Source organism: Melozone crissalis, unplaced genomic scaffold (genome assembly GCF_028551555.1).
Source record: "Melozone crissalis strain CALT ecotype California unplaced genomic scaffold, PUWL_Pcris_2 ptg000111l_1, whole genome shotgun sequence".
Classification (NCBI taxonomy): domain Eukaryota; kingdom Metazoa; phylum Chordata; class Aves; order Passeriformes; family Passerellidae; genus Melozone; species Melozone crissalis.
The window spans coordinates 5,943,275-5,963,500 of record NW_026535888.1 but is presented as its reverse complement, the minus strand read 5'-3'; the positions used below and the strand labels follow the sequence as shown (position 1 = coordinate 5,963,500).

The 20,226-nt window shown below is 46.9% G+C and overlaps 2 protein-coding genes across 2 annotated transcripts in view; both read left to right on the top strand.

The window, feature by feature from the left end:
* The window catches only part of GMEB1 (glucocorticoid modulatory element binding protein 1), a 13,750-nt gene extending 12,470 nt beyond the window's left edge, over window positions 1-1,280 (top strand). Inside the window, exons 11-12 of the transcript XR_008484074.1 lie at window positions 929-953; window positions 1,222-1,280. The gene's annotated coding sequence lies outside the window, so the exon portion shown is untranslated. The remainder of the gene's footprint in view (window positions 1-928; window positions 954-1,221) is intronic.
* On the top strand, window positions 393-20,226 carry YTHDF2 (YTH N6-methyladenosine RNA binding protein F2). The gene is made up of 5 exons (XM_054292484.1): window positions 393-508; window positions 929-953; window positions 1,222-1,301; window positions 5,287-6,852; window positions 19,277-20,226. Exons 1-5 carry the CDS (start codon window positions 482-484, stop codon window positions 19,298-19,300), a joined length of 1,722 nt encoding a protein of 573 aa, XP_054148459.1. The 5' UTR covers window positions 393-481; the 3' UTR covers window positions 19,301-20,226.

The following is a 20,226-nucleotide window of genomic DNA, read 5'->3' as shown; positions in this document are numbered from 1 at the left end:
CGCGACAGGATGAAGTTAGGCTGAGCCCGCAGCCGGGTCCCGAATTTGCCATTTTTTGCCTTAGAACCTCAGCGAGGCCGCCTTGCCCTTTAAGAGGCCTCCCACTTCCAGTCGAATGGGGGCGCTGCTCCCCCCCCCGCGCCGGTCCTCCGCCGTCCCGGCATGCACTGCGCCCCCCAACCCTACACCCCCCCCCGTCCCCCCCCCCCCCCCCCCGCTTTCCCCCCTATTTCCCGCCATTGTGCCTGGGCGCGCGCGGTGCCGCGTGACCGGGCGGGGGGAGCGCGAGGCGGCGGGCCCGGGCCATAGAGACTCGCGGCCGGGGAGGTGGGGTGGAGATGGTGGGATAGAGCGTCCCCCCGCCCTGCCGGCGACCGCCCCGAGTCCGCCAGGGCCGCCCCGAGCCCGCCGGGCCCGGACAAAGCGCCGCCGCCTCCCGCCCCGCCCCGCCCCGCCCCGCCTGCAGCCCCGCCGCGGAGCCATGTCGGCTAGCAGCCTCCTGGAGCAGGTAGGAGTCCCCCCGCCGATACCGGGACGGCCCTGCTGGGCGAGGCCGCGGCTCTGGGCCTAACGGGTTGCGCCCCGGGCCGGGCGGCGGCTGCGGCCTCACTCTTCTCCCGTCGCATGGCCGCGCTCCATTGTGATGCGGCCGGGTCGGGCCTGTCCCCGCAGGGCTCGACCCTGCCGGGCCGGATCTCTCCCCTCCCCGGGCCGGGTCTGTCCCTGCCGGGCGTTGGCTCTCCCCGCTCTGACGGGTCTGTTTACCCACCCCAGATCTGCCCTCCCCTCTCTCGGCCGGGTCTGTTTACCCTCCCCAGCTCTGTCCTCCCCTCACTGGGCCGGGTCTGTATCCTCACCCCAGCCGGGTCTGTTCCTCTGACTCACCGCTTTCCCTTTTTCTTTCCCCACGTCGCTGCTGGCGCGCCAGAGACCCAAGGGCCAAGGCAACAAAGGTGAGATCCCGGGGGGTCGGGCGGGCCTGGTTGGGAGAGGGAGGATCCCTCTGCCGGGAGGGAAATAAACCCTGCGACCCGGCCTGCCTGCTGGGCTGGGGATAGTTTGCAGGTGTGCCTGTGCGGTCTTGTGTGCCGTGGGCTGAGCGTGGTGTGTTAGAATTGGCAGAAGTTCATTATATTCTCGGGTTTGACTTTAAATACTTTAAGCTCATAATAATGGGAGCTTATTGCCTAGGTTTTTCTAACTTTACACATCTCTTCTCAGTGCAAAACGGCTCTGTGCACCAGAAAGATGGGTTGAATGATGATGACTTTGAGCCCTACCTGAGTCCCCAGGCTCGCCCGGTAAGTACCTGTTGCAGGCAGGAGGACCAAGAGCAGCAAGGTTTCCTGCTGCTCCAGTGGAGGGAAGTTTGGCCTCCTTGTATGTTCCCCATCTCCACTGATTGCATTTTGATGTTTGCCAGCTGCCATAACTAATACTCTATCCTATATCTGCATTTCTGCTGGTAGAAAGCATTGACTGCCCTTAGATTGTGGTGGGTGAGGTAGGAGGGTTTCTAGCAACTTTTTGAGAACTTCCTAGAGTCAGTGTCCAGCTCTTTTTTTTCCAACGTGACTGTCTCAAAGTCACCATTTCTGCTCTTTCAGTTTAAGTGTTATGACTGTGTTGGTTTCTGGTTCTTTACACCAGAGAAATGTGCTGAGTTGGGTTGTGAAGTTGCTTCACAGCAGGTTACTGTACCTTTCAGAGGATCAGATCAATCTTCTTACCTCAACACCAAGTCAACTGATGATGCCTACCAGGGGGATTTCTCTGTTTTTCACAAAAAAAACCTCAAACCCAGAGCCCACATGTGATTCAAGTTTTGAGACTTTCTGAGAAATTGAGCCAGACAGTTTTGGAGCTTTGTGACCAGATCCTGGAAGTCAAACTTGCAGCTACTTTTCCTCTTCACTTTCTCTTAGAGTAACACCACTGTTAACTGGTGTTTGTTTTCTGTAATGAGCTGCAGGGGAGTGACACAGAACAGATGGAGTTCAGCTGATTAGATGTACAAGTGAGTACATAGATAAACATCTGTAATAGCACTGGAACAGACAGGTTGCTCTCTTGCCTTCTCTTTCCAGTTGTGATCAGTAAAAATAAGCTGTTCTAGTTTCCCCTTTTTGTGTATGCTGCATATATATGTATATATAAATATGCTGTATTTTTGCATATTTTTATTTTTCAGTACGTTATTTTTCTCATGTAAACGTGATGCATGTTTTACTGGAACACATGAACAGGTTACTGTCTCAGTTAAATTTTCAGCAAGTATTTTCCTAGTTTGTGCTAAAGATCTGAGGATAAGTATTCTTTGTCTGTCAGCTGTTCATAATCTTCAGAATTCAGCCTGTCCATCAAGACAACTCACTGCATTCGATCCCCTGAAAAGTTACAAGCCTAAATTCAGCCTTCATAGGGTGAGAGAACGTTATTGCTTTCTCAAGTCTTGAATAAAAGCAGTTGCTTTCCTAGTAGCTGTCGTTTAATACTGGTTTTTTTCTTTCTCAGCTATCAACATCCCTAATTCCCAGCTTCTTTCTGAATATGGATGTTTTTCATACAAACTGCAGTTTTATTTAATTTCCCAAAGACAAAAAGGTTACTATAATTTTGAAGCAACACAGTATTTTACTCTCTTTTACATGTTTTGACGAAGTATTTCTGGATCTTTAATTTCTTTCAGTGTGTCTCAGGCTGGTAAAAATTCATTTTAAAAATAAGGAAGTGGTTGTATGTGCCCCAGGAGACAGAAACTGAGCCAGGGCAAGATGAAACCACCAAGTTAACTTGGAGTGGAACCTTTGAGTGACTCTGTTCCTTGTTGTGCTGTGTAGAGTCCAAAACCTCCAGAGCTCAGTCTGGAGGGAGGCAAAAATACATAGATATCCAGGGGTACACCTCTTTAGTGGAGATGGGAAAGGGAGTTAGAGAAACTGCTCTGAATAATTGAAGTAAATGAGTTTTGCAGTTGATTCCTGAGCTCTCCACACACCCCTGAGGTAACTGTGTTGTAAAGTTTCACTGCTCCTTATTTTCCGCACCTGCTCTTTCAGGTATGACTGTTACTTTTCAGTTCCCAGGAGGTTACTGTGTATTTTAAAGCTCAGATACACAGTAAATGATTTTTTAATCGTTTAAAATCCAAAAGCTCAACAGCAAGGCTCACTAAGAACCTTGGTCTGAGGTGAAGAGGAACAGTGAATTTGAGGAAATAACTGTGCGAAGAGTCTTAGTCATGGAGAGAATGAGAAGCTGGTGTTGTTTTATTTGCATGGTAATCAGCAAGTGTGTCAGTTGTGTCAGGGCAGGGGAGCAGAGTGAAGTGCTGTTTGATAACAAAGCAGTGTTGAAGACATTCAGGTGGAGAACAGCAGCGACTGTGTCCCAAACAGTGTCCCAAATCTGCTCTGAGCTGCCTGTGCTCAACTCTTGAACTACTCTGCTCTCTTACCTGTATGCAGGTGCTTAGTATTCTACAGGTCATAGCTTAATATGCCCTGTGTTAGATATGTCAAAGTTGGGCATAATTGACCAGTGGGAAAATATTTTAAGCTGGCAAGAAGAAAGATTTTTTTTTTTTTTTTTTTTTTTTATCTGACAGTGATGTGCTTTGAGTACTCTTGTGGAGAAATGCTCTGCCTCAGGTTTAGGGATGAGCTGGCATGTTCCTGTTTCTTTAAAGCTGAGTTCAGGAGAGAAAATATTGCTCTTATCATTGAGGCAATAAACTTATGAAGTGATTTTAGTGGCTCAAAATAGTAATAGGAAGTTTAAGTTTCATTTTTCTTACAAGTTAGTGTCAGTGTTGGTGCTTTTGGACAAATTGAGTCCTGGGTTTAGCAGGATTCAGTTCCTCAGTTTGTAAAACCCTGGATGAGAGTGAGTTTTTTTACTAATTTGCTTTTGGGAGACGTTTGTGAAATCAAAGGTTGAACAGAGCATCTCTTGAGTTTTCAGGCAGTACCACAGAAATCTTGTCTCAGAGCACATGGTGTTAAATAGTTCCTATTAATTTCTCTAAAGTTGGGGGTTGGTTAGCCCCAAACCTGTTGCTCTCCTGTAAGTAGAAGGTAGTGGCAAACCTTCAGGTATTTCTGGAGAGTGCCAGAGCCAACTTGAGAGACTCCCTGGATTTCAGTGTGGCATAAAATCCTCTGGGAGCTGTGCTTCACACGTGAATGATTCAATGAAAAATGGAGCAGAGCCTGCTGCAAGCCAAGCTTTTAGCTGGGAACTGAATGCACCTTTGATCTCGTCTGTACTGTGCTGATGTCTTAGGGGCTGGGCAGGAGAGGCTGCTGCTCACAAGTTCAAATTACTCAGGATGATGCCCATTAGCAGGACTGAAACAACTCCCCAGAGGGGACCTGGGTTTGAATGGGAAATGACAGATGTTTTTCATGTAAGCAAATCTTGGGGATGTCTGAGACTTCCCTAATTGTCAAATTAGGCATTTGTTTTTTATAACCTGAAGGCTACTTGGATGTTGAAAGGGAGATCAAGACACGGAGGTGGGTTTTTTTTTTTCCTCTCTGGATTTGAAACCTGCTTGTGCTGGTGCTGTCACTGTGCTGCAAAAGGCTTCTGTTGATTACTTCCCGTTTTCAGGTAATTTTCAGTGTGTACCCACAGCACTGGAGGAGTTTGTGTTTTGAGGAATAGGCCTTAAATCCCTGTTTGTTTGCAATTGCTTGGAATATTGTGAAGTGTGGAACTTTTAATTGTAGGAATAAAGCTGTTTTCATGGCTAGTAAGTTTAAGGAAAGCAATCAGGGACACTTGTGATTTTCACTGTGTGTTTCTTCTGGATCCTTTTCTTTCTTATTCCCCTTCTCTCTGCATTCTTTCCCCAGATCCTCCCTGGAACCCCCTAATATGGGTTAAGTATGTTACACAAGCAGGAAAAATCCTTGTTGGAGGTAGCTACTAGCAGAAGATGATATTTGGATGCAAGATATGGGATTTATAGCCTGAGCAGGAGCTCCGGGGATTCCCAGTGTCCAGTGTATGTCAGGAACACCACACACTCCCCTCTTGGCATGAGAAGCTTTGTCTTTAACCTTTCTTAGCCTTTATCTTTAACCTTTCTGGCAATGGAACAAATTTTTGAGCCCTTCTAACAAAGGAGGTGTTCAAGGCTGGGCCTATTTGTCTGCCCAGTCCTAAAGCAGGAAGGAGTAGGGCATGGGGAAGTCTAAGGTGCCTTTACTCCTGGTCCCTTAAAATTGGTTCACTTCCTTCTAACAATTCAGTGCTTATGTTTTTGTGGTTTTCTTTCAGAATAATGCATACACTGCAATGTCTGATTCCTATTTACCAAGCTACTTCAGTCCCTCCATTGGATTCTCCTACTCCTTAGGCGAAGCTGCCTGGTCCACAGGGGGAGACCCCCCCATGCCCTACCTGACCTCATATGGACAGCTAAGCAATGGGGAGCCTCACTTCCTTCCTGATGCCATGTTCGGGCAGCCAGGGGCCCTTGGCAGCACTCCATTCCTTGGGCAGCACGGCTTTAACTTCTTTCCAAGTGGGATTGACTTTTCAGCTTGGGGGAATAACAATTCTCAGGGACAATCCACTCAAAGCTCTGGCTACAGCAGCAACTATGCCTATGCTCCCAGCTCACTGGGAGGGGCCATGATCGATGGGCAGTCAGCCTTTGCCAATGAGACCCTCAACAAGGCTCCTGGCATGAACACTATTGACCAGGGCATGGCAGCCCTCAAGCTGGGCAGCACGGACGTGGCGAGCAGTGTCCCGAAAGTCATCGGCTCAGCCGTGGGTAGTGGGTCTATCACCAGTAATATTGTGACGTCCAACAGTTTGCCTCCGGCAACGATTGCGCCACCAAAGCCAACCTCATGGGCTGACATTGCCAGCAAACCTGCCAAGCAGCAGCCCAAGCTGAAGGCCAAGAATGGCATTGCAGGGCCAAGTCTTCCGCCGCCTCCCATAAAACATAACATGGATATTGGGACTTGGGATAACAAAGGGGCAGTGGCAAAAGCCCCATCACAGACCTTGGTCCAGAATCTTGCTCAGCAGCCGCCACAGGTGTCTCCACAGCCCCTGGGCCAGCAGATCAGTAGTAGCCCACCGGTTACCCAGACTCCGGGTGGGCAGCAGCCACAGGCACTGCCACCGTCAGCCCCACTGCCTGTGCCACCAGCACAGCCCACCCGCTGGGTCGCCCCTCGGAATCGTGGCAACGGCTTTGGCCAGAATGGAGTGGACAGTAATGGAGTGGGACAGGCTCAGGCCAGTTCTGGTTCTCCTTCTGAGCCACACCCAGTCTTGGAGAAGTTGAGATCTGTTAACAACTATAACCCCAAGGATTTTGACTGGAACCCAAAGCATGGGCGGGTTTTCATCATTAAGAGTTACTCTGAGGACGATATCCACCGTTCCATTAAATACAATATCTGGTGCAGTACGGAGCATGGCAACAAGAGACTGGATGCAGCCTATCGCTCCATGAATGGGAAGGGCCCCGTATACTTACTGTTCAGTGTCAACGGTAGTGGTCACTTCTGCGGCGTAGCAGAAATGAAATCTGCTGTGGACTATAACACCTGTGCAGGTGTGTGGTCCCAGGACAAATGGAAAGGACGTTTTGATGTCAGGTGGATTTTTGTGAAGGACGTTCCCAACAGCCAGCTGCGACACATCCGCCTAGAGAACAACGAGAATAAACCAGTGACCAACTCCAGGGACACTCAGGAGGTGCCTCTGGAAAAGGCTAAGCAGGTGTTGAAAATTATTGCCACCTACAAGCACACCACCTCCATCTTTGATGACTTCTCACACTATGAGAAACGCCAAGAGGAGGAGGAAAATGTTAAAAAGGTAACATGTTTGTGTGTCTTGTCTGAGTTCAGAAGGGCAAGAGGTGGTGGGCGCTGCCTTGCAGCGGACAAACTCTGGGGTGTGGACTTGTGGGTATTAGCCTGCCTTTTGGCTATCTGCCTCCTCATACCTGGAACCCACACCCGAATAGTAGCCTGACTTTGTGGGGAAGTATGTCCAGAGAAGCCACCAAGGTGATTAGAGGGATTGAGCAGCTCTCTTGTGAGGAAAGACTAAGAGAATTTGGATTGTTATGCCAGGAGAAGAGAAGGCTTTGGGGTGACATAATTATGACCTTCTAGTGCCTGATGGAAGCCCAGGAAAGATGAAATGAGACTATTTACGAGGGCCTTAAGAGACAGGACTAGGGGGAATGGCTTTAAATTGAGAGAATATATTTAGATTGGATATTAGAAGAAAATTGTTCCCTGTGAGGGTGGTGAGGCCTTGGCACAGGTTGTCTAGAGAACCTGTGGCTGCCCCATCCCTGGAAATGTCCAACGCCAGGTTGATTGGGGCTTGGAGCTGCCTGGTCTAGCAGAAGGTGTCCCTGCCCATGAGTTAGAATTCGATAATCTTTAACATCTCTTCCAATCAAATCTGTTCCATGATTCTATGAAATAGGTGCCAGCACTTGGCAGAGCGGGGTAAGAAGCCTTGCCCAGGCCCCGCCTGCGATTATTGACTGTGTGTTGGTTATGCTGAATCTCAGCCTTTGCCGAGTGCTGTGATGTAAACAAAATGTATTTCTGTGCCATTATCAGCTCCTGGATCAGAGCAGTTTGAAGCTGGAGACCAGGAAGGTATTTGGGAAGTTGTTAGAAACCAGAGCTGGGTCTTAGAATGGCTGCTAATCCACCCCCCTGGCCACAGTGGGGTCAGCATGACAGATGTCTCCCTCCACTTGTAAAACCTCTAGGAACAGCAGTTCCTGTCCCTCCCCAGGCAATCTGTCCCTCTCCTTAATTATCCTTCCTGTAAGGAGGCTTTGTCTAATGCCCAGCCTAAATCTCCCTCACTGCGATTGAAGTCCATGCCTGCTTGTCCTGTGGACACGGTCACTGTGTTCCTCCTTGCTCTCTTTGGGGCCATGGTGGGCTGTCACCTGCATGGTGCTGCCAGCAGTGTGGTACATGAGCTGAGCTCCCAACTTGCTTTGCAGCTGCTCTCAAATCTTCCCGTCGTCATCTACTCCTTAACGATGCATTAATTGAAAATCCTGCCCCAAATTCAGGAAGCAGTGGACTTTGAATCTTACTTGGGTTCAGCTGTAATAAAGTCACCTGGGGCTGCCCTTCCCCTCAATGTCGATCTGGCTTATGTTTGATCAAAACGATAATTATAAAAATTAGCATTAGCACAGCTGGCTGGGAGTTTGCCAAGTTTCCTGATGATCTCTTTAGTTTGAGCAATAGGGAATTTTCCCCCCAAGACTTGAAGAACAGAATCAGGAGCTGCAGCTGCTCACTGTGACAGTGAGTGCAGTTTTAAATTTTTTTATATATATTTTACATGGAGCATCATATAAATTATAATAATTAAGCACAAATGTGGTTACTTGCAGTACTTAGCGAAAGTCTGTAAGGGAGGCATAATAAATGGCAAGGTGTGAAGGTGTAAACTGGTGTTTGGTGAGGACCTGATTGTTTTGTGTGATTTCACCTCCTAGAATTGTTTCACTTGTTGTCCAGCCTCTGTCTTCCCTGTGAGGGTGGGGAGACTCTGGCACAGGTTGGCCCAGAGAAGCTGTGGCTGCCCCATTTGTGGAAGTGTTCAAGACCAGGTTGGATGGAGTTGCCTGGTCTAGTGGAAGATGTGCCTGCCCACAGCAAGGGGTGGAGCAGGATCATCTGTAAGGCACTTTTCAACCTAAATCCTCATGGGATTCTGTGAAACCCTCCAGACCTGACTTCAGGGAGCAACAGTTAGCATTGTTAGAGAGTCAGACTGTGGCACAGTGGGAGAATGCAGGGGAAGGGGGAAAATGCTCCTTAAGGACAGGTTAGGGATGGATGGATGAAAAGAGTTAATACTAGGTATGAGTAAGCAGAAGGAGGAGGAGAAGAGAGAAGGCTTTGGGAAAAGCAGACAGAATGATGGGCTCTTCTGGAAGGCTGCTGCATTTGCTGTGTAAAGTCTTAAAATCAGGAATATACTAGAAATAAGGCTTAGCAGTTTTCTTAAAGCTGTAAAGTATCTTTATTCATCTTCTCAGTTGCTTTTTGAAGTCTCCTCCCCTTGCTTGCTTCTTGAGATGTGCTGGTGTGGAGAGTCGAAAGCAGCAGCGATAGTCTGAGTGCCAGTGCTGCCTTTCTGAACCATGTTCTAGTGGATGCAGCAGTAGTTGATTAGGAAAGCACTCTTTCTCTGCAAAGGAGCTTAGTCATAGGTCTTTGGAATTCAGAGGAGAAGGGAGCTGTGTAAACACAGTTGGTGTTTGCTCTTTGTTATTTACTCATCCTGTGTTTCATGCTCGGCCCGTGTAACATCCGGCACAGAGGAGATGACTCTCTGGGCCTTGGTCATTCTTACAGCAACAGTTTGACCTCCTTAGTCATTCAGTGACACAGCCTGGAATGTGGTTAAGGTTTCTGTATCTTTTCTTTCATGGTTTCATTGAGGAACAGTTATTTTTGGTGGAGGAGGGTTTTCTTTTTTCTTGGAGTGATTCCTACCATGGGACTAGAGGTGCCAAAAAGCCCAAACCATGCTCTGTCTGCTTGAAGCATCTCAAGTAATCACCTGAATTTAAAAAATATATGAGGAACCAGAACTGAAGCACTGAAAAGTTAAAACGCTGGTCTGGCAGTAGCTCCCTGCCTGCTTTTTGTGCTGGGGAGATTCCATTGCTCCCAGCTCTTTTATTTCTCCTACAGTGTGAGATGTTGATGCTCTGCAGTTGTATTCTTTGAAGCTTAAATGTTTCAAGGTTTGGCTTGCTTCAAACTTATCCTGAGCTGCAGTTGTTTCATTCATCTGCAGCTTGCCCAAGTCTTTGTCTCATTTGCAGTTTGATTGCGGCTTGCTGCCTGAGCAGATGGATGATCACTTGTGAAAGTCTGGAAACTCTTGATTATTCTTTTATACTTCTCACTGTTAGTCATTTCTTCAGAATCCCCTAAAGCAGGTCCAAGAAATTATATGAAAAATGTATAGTCTTTATGCTGTTTCCATTGTCCAGTGAAGGGAGGGGGTGGGTAGTTAGTTTAGTGTTGAAAACACTGAAATAATCCTCTTTCTTTTCCTGTTGCCTGTGCCCGTCCTTTTCCTCTAATGCTAATCCCCATTCCTTTTCCATGTGTTGTTTGTTCTACTAATCCATTTTTTAAAAAGGTTTGAATATTCTCCTGACCCACAATGGTTGAGCCAACTTGCAGTGCAATCCTGTCCAGAGCAGTCTTGAAACCCAGAATAGCTGCTTTTATGGTAGAGCTTGTCACTGACTTCTTCCATGTAAGAATTCTTTTATCTTTGCTTTAAACAATCAAAACAACTACACAATCCCTGCCCTGTGGTCATGCACTTGGATTTCTAGGAATGCTGCGTTGACCTTGTAGTAAAGGTCTCCCATAATGATCTGCTTGGTGTGAAAGGTTGACAGCTTGTGTTTTGTGGAAATGCAATCAGTGGAAAACTCCAAGGGAAGTTTATTTTGGTTCTTTCTGCCTGCCCAGGCATGAGATATTTGGCTACTCACAGGTTCCAGGGATTTTAGGAAGGCTGTCATGAAAACCAGTGCTGTGTAGAGTGTTTAGTGGTCAGATTTGCAGCTGAGAAGAGACACTGTCTGCTGGGACTTTGAGTGTTGAGTCAAGCTGAGCTGTGCAGAACGGGGAGAGCTTTGGTGGGGTTTGTCATGATCAGGATCAGCCTCAAAGCACAGAGGTCAGATTGGCCAGATTAGATCTGTTATTTCTGGAATTGTGCTGCTTTGTGCCTCAGATGATGCTGTCTACTGGTTAAGAGAGTATTAATACTGGCAAGTGTCACTGCCTCCTTGGAACATGTGATTTAAGGGAAAACTGAGGGGTGTTGTATGAGACTGTTTGAAATGGGCAGGCTATTTTACAGTCACTGGAATACATGAATGCTTTCTGATGGATTTTACAAAGCTCTTTTTTACTTCTTCCCAATTTGTAATTTCAGAGGGGAGGAGGGAGAATATTCCCTATAGGGTGGACCAGCACTCTTTTCCCCTGCTGTTAGAGTTGTCCTGGAGAGTGCTGCATTTGCTTTGGCTTTACCATGTTCCACAGGACAGTATTTCTGGCTTGAAGATTCAATTCCTGGATATTCCATATCAAGGCAAAGCCAACTGTTCTCTGTGGCAGCAAGGGAACACTCCTTCCACTCACACAGTTCCTTTCATTTGGTGATCCCAGGGCTATTTCCTGTTTTCTGCTCCAAATTGTGGCCATTGTGAAATTAATTGATTGATACACCAAGACAGAATTTCTGCTATGCTGTTCAGCAATGCATATGGTTTCAGTTTATGTCCAGGCTGTTTAAATCCCGTAGGTCTGTGTCCATGCTCGTATATTTGCCCAGGAGTGGAGGAAACAAACCATCCTGCTTATTCCAGTGGCTTGGCACTGGCTGTTTGTAAGGAATATTTTGTGCTTACGATATTTTTAAGCCAGCCCTTAACAGCACTCACAGATTTTTGCTCATGTTCTAGCTCTGTCTAAAGAAAGGAGAAAATCAGAGGGAAGATTTAGATCTGTCTGATGCTCTAATCTGTGTTTTCTGCTGTGAGGCAGGGAGCTGTGTTTCCTCATCCCTAAAACAGGAGCAGCTGGGGCTAGGAGCCTTTTCACTGCAATTGAAGTGGAATCAGAGCAGTGGAAGGGCAAACCACTTGCACTTGCCTTGTAGTCCTGTCTCTCTGTTCTAGTGTTGTGTTAGAAGTCTTTAAAATAATATTTTAATGTAATGTTAATATTATAAAATAGTATTTAAAGTTGACTTGTTGATGTTAGTTTAAGGGCCTGTTGAGATGCACTGTTTAAATTTTCCAATTGTTTTATCCCTGTTCATGGCAGAGGGTTGGAACTAGAAGATTTATAAGGTCCTTTCCAACCCAGGCCATTCTAGGATTCAAGGACTGGGATTGGTGTTGGGCCAGACAGAGTGCAGGCCATCTGCAATGGGGTTTCTCACCTATTAGAGATATTGCCTCAACATGGGGAGTTTATTCCACACCCTGTTCTTGTGAACTTGTTCCCAACTTACTTCTTGCCCTCTCGGTGTGGGCAAAGCTTCATGTCCCCCCACTCCAGATTATTTTGGCTGCATGATTTCAGCTCTGAGCTGTAGAATACCCTGAACTAATTGTTCTTATAAATATGTTAATTGAATTGATTATGAACATATGAATTACTTCAAATTAATGTTTTAAAATTTATAAAAACCTTTTTTTCCCTTCAGCAGATGAATTAAGATGGAGGAATGACCTTAAACTGAAATAGGGTCGATTCAGGTTAGATATTGAGGAGAAATTAATTTCTGTTAGGTGCTGGCAGGGGTTGCCCAGAGAAGCTGTGGCTGCCCTGGATCCCTGGAAGTGTCCAAGGCCAGGCTGGACAGGGCTTGGAGCTGGCTGGTCTAGTGGAAGGTGTCCCTGTCCAAGGCAGGGAGTGGAATGGGGTGGGCTTTCAGGTCCCTTCCAACCCAAATCAGCCTGTGGTTCTGTGATAAATTATATGTGTATGGCTGACAAATTCCCTAGAAGCACTGTGGAGGGCTTGGAATGCAGAAGGGAAGTGTGTAAGCTGTCAGCAGCAGGGGTTGCTTTGGTTTTCTTCCTCTTATTTTTTCCTCCCAGAGTTCTGGATAACTTGCCGGCACCAAGGTTAAGAGCAACTTACACAGGTGTGTGTTTCAGGTTATGTTATTAACATCTGCTTCCCCAGAAAAAGTTCTTATCTTCCAAGCAAGACTCTTTGCCATCTGTTTCGTTCAGTGAAACCCCAGCGCGTGGTCTGGTTCAGTTCCCTGGATTTTTCCCTAATGCAGAAGTACAGTGGGTCACAAGACATTGCTTGAAAGCTGATTAGGATCCCAAGAAAACAGTTAAAGTGCATTGTTCTGTGAGCAGTCGATCAAGTACAGCTCCATGCACAGTGTTCCTTCCTTGTTCTTATTGAAACTGTAATTCTGCACCAGCTTTTTGCCTGAAATAAACTTTTATTTTTTTTCTGTTTCAGGTTCATGAAGCTCCTTGTTTTGTGTTGTGGTCACTCTCATTACAATTAGTCCTCTCATTTTCCTGCATGTTCTGGTTTGTACCTGGTAGTAATTGTGCTGTCTTACAGCTTTGTGAGTTAATAATTAGTTCCTTAGTGGTACAAACCACTGGAGGCTTGTCAGCCAGAACAGTGCCAGCACCCTGCTCTACCACAGCAGTTCCTAGGGAAGTCCCTCTTAAACAAGGATGGTCATTACCCAAACTGTGATGGCTAGGATAGAAGTTATTTGTAGCTCCTTCCAGTGACTAGTCCCCAGTATGAGCCTTTTTAATTGACATATAAGTCATATAACAGTGTGTTTGAGCAGTTAATAATGAACCATTTGGGGTTTGTGCAAGAACTTGGAAATTTCTGGTTCTGTATAATTAGATTTTTTTTTTCTTAAAAGTACAGTGCTGAGCTGCTTTTTTGCGTGGTTAACTGCAGAGCTATTGTAATGTAATCCCAGTTTGGAAGATTTAGATAAAATCTACCTAAAAAGCTTGTACTTTGTTTCTAATCTTGGGGGGAAAGGAAACCACACTCTTCGGTTTCCTTCTTTGTATCTATGCACAGTGGGGAAGGGCTCTGCTTTCTCCATCTCAACTCTGTTATTTGTGGTACCATCTGTAAAATACCTTCAGAGAATGTTCCTTGACATTACACCTGCATGGTGTGACAGAGGGCACTGCCAGGGCTTTAAAGCAGTGAAGATTTTGAAACATTTAAGTGGAGTTCCTTCCTTTTCTGAAGAGTTTTGTGGCACTTATGGTAAGACTTCTTGCCTGAGCGATCGTTTAAGGTAACCAAAGGAATGAAATGCATTTCCCTTGTAGTGATGGGGAAGAATAAAAATCTCCCTGGTTGTTGAAGACCAGGAGAATTTTCTTTCTTCCTAATGACTGGAAAGGACTTGTGGTTGTTTTTTTTTTTTGTGCTCCAAAGTCAGCCAGTCCAGTTCCAGGCTGTGTTGTGAGCGAAGCTGTCCTTCCATGGAATGCCACTGGGAATCCTCCCAGCTTGCTCTGTCTCTTTTGCTCTAAATATTCATGCATGTTCTCAGCTTTTCACCATTCTGTTTCCTGACCTGTGGGACAAGAGTTCCTGTGTGAGAGTAATTAGAAATGTTATGGGAATTGGGCTGCTTTATTCAGGCAATTAAATGTGATGTTTAAGAGGATGTTTGATGGAAATTAGGTGTCCAAGGCCATGTCTCTTCTTGGTTCCTGCTTGTTCACTGATATGAGTTTGTTCTGTTTAGAGTTCTGTGGATGTATGGGTTTGCTGTGTTGGATTTTGATCTGTAGAACGAAAGGCCTGTCCTGCTATGACAAAGAATCACTTTTATTTGCCTCATCTCCTGTCTTCCTTGGTGGTGAGCCTCATTAAGTGAATGGGAAGTACGATGAAGGTGTCAGGCTATAAGCAGATCACTACATGATTTTTATCCTCTTTTCTAGACAAGGATGTAGCTTTTTTTGGTAACCCTGATGGATTTCTGATGCTAACAGGAAAAGTCATGTTTGGTTTGAAAGTACTGGGACTTGAGACTGCTTGTGGAGCATAATATACAAGTGATACATCATCCATCATTTGTGCTGTGTCTTCCTTGAGCAGATCCTGCTGGGAGGGCCATGGTTTCTAAGGCAGTGATCTAAGATGTCTGCCTTGGAGACATGGGCACATGGAAGTCCTGCTGGGTTGTTTGGCTGGGATTGCATCAAACAGCAAAGTGCAACATCACAGGCTGAGTGGGGCTGATGTGTGTGTGTGTGTGTGTACCAAGGGCAGGGTTTGATTACAGGCTCTCCAGGGAATGGTCATGGGCCCCAAGGCTGCCAGAGCTCCAGAAGCATTTGGACAATGCTCTCTAACATGGGGTGGGATTGTTGCTGTGTCCTGTTCAGGGCCAGGAGCTGGACTTGATGATCCTTGTGGGTCCAACTCTGGATTTTCTGATTGGGTGTCTTAGCATTTTGGTGAATGATACTGGGAGTTCCATTGCTCCAATGGAGGAATTGCCTGCTGTTTCCTCTATGGGCAGGCACTGGGTGAGTGATGCCTTTTGCTTGGAGGACTTTCTCAGGCCAAACAGACTGTGCCTGGCCTGGCCTGCCCAAGGCAGGCCTGCAGCTCAGGCAGGTTCCAACAAACTAGGGTTTGTAAGCTGCACAGCTGGGAGCTGTGCCCTGGCTTCTTCTCCAGGTCCTCCTTTGGCTTAGTCTGGCTATTTCCCTATCTGTGGTGTGGCAATAAAATCCTTACCTTTGCTGGGAGTGTTGATGCTGAACCTTGGTTATCAGTCAAGGTCAGAGTCTCTGAACAGATGGGCAGTGTTATCTCTCACTGTCATTTTGCCAGGTGCAAACACTTGATCCTTTTGTTGTTGGCTCCCCTGCAGTGTGAATATATAAGGTGATCTCATATTGCTCAGTTGCTGTTATCAGGACCTGGCTTGTGGCATGGCTGCAGCCCCTGGGGACAGTAGTGACAGGACTGAAGTTGCTTTGAGTGGTGTGATCAGAGAGAGCTCCTGTTTGTGTACTTGCTTTGTGTGAACTTTGTGTCAGCACAGGATTTGAGCTGTGGCACAAATCAACCATTTCCATGACATGCTGCTCTTGCCCTTCCTGTTCCTGAGGGGTTTGATGGATGGGGATGAATCTGAGCAGGTGTCTTTCTTGTTTCTTCCCATATGGATCAATAAGATATGACCCAAGTTTAATGAAAGTGCAGCCAAAGGGCATAAAACACTTCTTGATGGAATCTCTTTGCTCTCCAATGATCATATCCCAGAGCAAAGCCCAGTCTGCATGCGCAGATGCTGCTTTGTCTTCTGGGGCTGTCGCGTAGCTGGGGGGGCTGTGACACCTACACTGCTACATAACCTGTGGATTTGGACAAGGATGAGCCAGGAAGGACAAATGTTTGCAATGTGGTTGAGCCTTGCTGTGTATTCTGGTAGATCTGGCTGGTGGTTGAATGATCACTGTAATGCTCCTGAGGACAGGATGTCTTGGATCCCTCTGCTCTACTCAGATGACACCTTACATGCAGTGCTGCATCCAGCTCTGAGGATTCCAGCATCAGAAGGATGTGGAGCTGCTGGAGAAAGTCCAGAGGAGGCCATAGAGAAGCTCCAAGAGCTGGAGCCAGGCTGGGAGAGCTGCAGGTGTTCACTTGGAGAAGAGAAGGCTCCAGGGGGACCTTACAGGCCCTTCTAATGCCCAAAGAAGCTCCAAGACAGCTGAAGAGGGACTTTTGACAAGGAATGGAGGGACAGAACACAGGAAATGGCTTCTCACTGCCAGATGGGATATTGGGAAGGGATTGTTCCCTGGGAGTGTGGTGAGGCTCTGGCACAGGGTGCCCAGAGAAACTGTGGCTGCCCCATCCCCAGAATTGTTCAAGACCAGGTTGGACAGGGCCTGGAAGAACCAGGTCTAGTGGAAAGTGTGCCTGCCCATGGCAAGATGAGATTTCAGCTCTCTTCTAGCCCAAACCTGTTAGGTTCTGTGGTTTTGGATCAGGGATCCACCTGCTTTCATATCCATCCACCTTTCCTCCATTCCCCTCTGGCTTGCTCCTTGAAGCAGGCTCTTGACTGAAGGGGAATGGGGAACTTTTGGGGACCCCCTTCCCCAGTCTTGGTTTACAGCAGATCTGAAGTGAAGATGTTCACTTTGGCCCCCTCTCTAGCTTGGTGACATGGGGAGCATCTGCTCCAGGCTCTGTTCTGACACATCAGTATTTAAGGGTTTGGATTTTCCCTGGTGTTGGCTCCTTATTAGCTGCATGTAGGCCTTGGGAGCAGCATCATCATCTCAGCAGGAAGAGGTGATTCATTAGGGTCCAGCTGCTCAGCTAACAGGGTGATGTGTGCAGCAGGAACCTTGGTCCCAGCCCAGGACACTGGCCTTGGAGATGCACAGGGCATGATTGAACATGGCAGCCAGCTTATCCCACGTCTGCATTTGGGAAGTGGTTACATTAGCTCAGGCAGTTGCAGCTGCTTCCCAAAGGGATGTGTGACATTGCCATCTGTCCCTGTGTAACATACATAACATGCTAGCTGCTGGACCAGGAACAGGGCTTGGCACCTTCCTTTGGATTTGTGGCTCTCCCTGCGGTGCTTCTTGTGCTTTGTGTTCAGGCCTGGCTCTGCTTCCCAACCTAGCAGTTGGATTTTGCTGTGCTGTTGTGGTGTTTTGGCAGTGAAAGCATCTGCAACAGACTTGGGCAGGATTACAGGAAAAGGGGAATTAAATTGGCTTACTTGGGTAACTGTTCTTGATGAGAACAGTGCCTTCGTTTGATCCCTGTCCCCAGAAGACAGCCGAGGATCATGCTGGCCTTGCTCTGCATCCTACAGAGGAATGGGAAGTAAAGCCTCCTTGGGTCTGTGGCTGAGGCTAAAGCCAGTGGTGGTATTCTAAGCTGGAGACCAGGCCTCCCTTTTTGGGGAGGTTTCTAAGGATAGATGGCTGCACATGTTGTTGTCCCAGGATTGAAGCTGTTTGGGGATGGGCTCTCCCTGGATTCAGCAGTGGCAAAGGATGAGGTTTCCTGTAGCAGCCTGTGTGCTTGTGGCAGAGGTTGCGTGAGCTGCCAAGATGGGAAGGTGCCCCCCATCAGCAGGTTAGCATGGGACTGTGGGAAGCAGGCAGGGGACTCTTGCTGCCCTTATTTCAGGTGATACAACTCCAGGCAGAGAGGGACATGCAGGGAAACATCCTCAGCTGAACCAAAGTACTAGGTTCAGAGCCCTGACAGCATCTCCTCTGTGAGTGAAGAGGGAAAACCTGCTGTACCTGTGGGTACCTGCTGCAGGTATGGCTTTGCTGTGGAAGTGGGATGGACTTGGCACCTCTTGGACTAGTTAGGTGGTGATGGGCTCACTCCGCAGAAGCTGGAGCCCTGCAGTGCATGTCATGTCTAGACTACAGGGACCTGACTGTCTTCAGGGAAGAGGCAGGGCCAGGGAAAAGCATCAGCTCGGGGCCCTCTGGCTGCTGACAGGTTTCATTTTTGAGGTGGTGTCTTATGATCTGGGAATGATGCTTCAAACACCTCATAACCCTTTGAGGAAGCCGGGACCTGCTTCTGTGAGAGCTTCTCCATTAAACCCGAACAGAACTCTGAAGAGATGGGCACGGAGTGCTGAGAACAGCAAAGGGGGTGGCAGCCTTTGGTGTCTGGGGGTATTTGGTGCTGTGCTGCCTCTTTGTTCTGGTGCAAGTGTTTGGACAGGGTGTTTCCACAGTGCTGGAGGAAAACCCAGGGTGATAGCAGTCAGTGGGAAATTCCTGTGAAGTTCTTGTTTTTCAAGTGAGATCCCATCAAGTTGTGACAGGGGTATTGTAGAGATTTTCTGCAGGGGAGCTGGGACTGTTTCAGTCCGTGCAGATCAAGGCTGATGTCAGTGCTCCCTGGGTTTGGGCTCCAGCCTACTTTGATGCCTACAGGGGAGTTCAGGTGGCTTTTTTTTCATAGAATCATGGAATGGTTTGGGTTGGAAGGGAGCTTAAAGACCATCTCATTCCAATGCATATATACCTTCTTCTAGACCAGGCTGCTCCAAGCCCTGTCCAACCTGACCTTGGACACGTAAAAGCATGAGGCAGCCACAGCTTCTCTGGGCACCCTGTGCCAGGTTCTCACCACCCTCACAGGGAAGAATTCCCAAGATCTTGCCTAACCCTTCCTTCAAGGCAGTGGGACGCCATTCCTCCTTGCCCTGTCCCTCCAGGCTCTTGTCCAAAGTTCCTCTTCAGCTCTCTTGTAGCCCCATTAGGCACCAGAAAGGGCCTCAGAGGTCTCCCTGGATGAACCACCCCCAGCCTATCTCCAGAGCAGAGGGGCTCCAGTCCTCAGAATGTTTCCGTGGTCTCCTCTGGAGTTCCTCCAGCAGTTCCACATCCTTCTGATGTTGGAATCCCCAGAGCTGGATACAGCTCTGCAGGTGGTGAATCACCTGAGATGAAAAAAGGAGAATAAGGAGCTGTTTGACCTCAGCGGTGTCACATCTCTGCAGTGACTGGATGCAGTAGCAGCACTTCTTTTGACAAGAACAATGCTCTTTTCCTGGCTTTGCTGGGACAGGGTCTATGGGAGAGCCATGTCTTGGAATGCCGATGTGTAACAGTAGTGAATAAAACTGCTCTCAGTTAATATGATCTCTGTTATTTTTTTTGCAGGAACGCCAAGGCCGTGTCAAATAAAAGGCCATTCCTCCAGCACAGATTGCTGCAGAGATTGCATCTCAGCTGTCTTTCAGAGAGAGAAAGGAGCAAGAGTATCCCAGAAAGAATTAGGACTTTTTTTTCTTAATTCCTTTGACTTCAAAAAGACTTTTACAAACTTCCAATTAAAAAAAAAAAAGTATTGGAATATCACAAGACATAGGACTAAAAAAAACCAAAAAACAACTACAAAAAAATCCCTTCTAGGTAGAGTAGAGGTAAAACCTGTCCCATTTCTTTTGGTTTTGGTTATGATTTCAGAGCATACACTTTGTTTTTGTCTTTTTACTATGGTTTTGGATTTTTGAGTCCGTAAGTGGCATATGCCTTTTTTTTTTGTCTAATTTTTAAATCTCATTGTTCCTCCTCTTTCCACCCTGTTGGACCTCCTTCCCTGGTTTTGATATTTGCACTTGGAGCACTGAATTATAGCATCCACCATGCAAAGTGGAGTAACTTTTTTTGTTTTTCTTTCCCCGGACCAGAAGAGGAGGAATTCTGTGAGGAAGTTGGGGTTTTGGCCTAAGAAGAATTGAACAGAAAATTGTCCACGAGGTTATGTCTTAAAGGTGGTTCATTTTTCTCTGACCCTTTGTTACTCAAAAGTCAAGTACTAGGAGTCCTAAGAAATGTTCTGTTCTTGTGCATTTTATAGATTTAAAGATTAGGTCTGGATGAATTTGATTTTTTGAAAGCTGAGAACAGTGGTAAAAACTTGTCTTGTTTACAGGAAAATTAATTTTGGACAATAAAAAGCCCAAAACAAACAAACCAAGAAAGAAATATTGTAAAATGTGTAGTGACTATGTTTCAGTTTCTTGTTAAGCCAATGAGGACTGGGCATTGCCTTTCTTTTCACCATTAATCACTTCTCATTAATAAATGTGAGATCCTGTTGAGCATCA

Excerpts from the sequence above, each read along its gene's own strand:
- YTHDF2 (XM_054292484.1), top strand. The coding sequence starts at position 482 with ATGTCGGCTAGCAGCCTCCTGGAGCAG. Across the intron at positions 509-928 it reads CTAGCAGCCTCCTGGAGCAG|AGACCCAAGGGCCAAGGCAA; the intron begins GTAGGAGTCCCC and ends CTGGCGCGCCAG. Across the intron at positions 954-1,221 it reads CAAGGGCCAAGGCAACAAAG|TGCAAAACGGCTCTGTGCAC; the intron begins GTGAGATCCCGG and ends ATCTCTTCTCAG.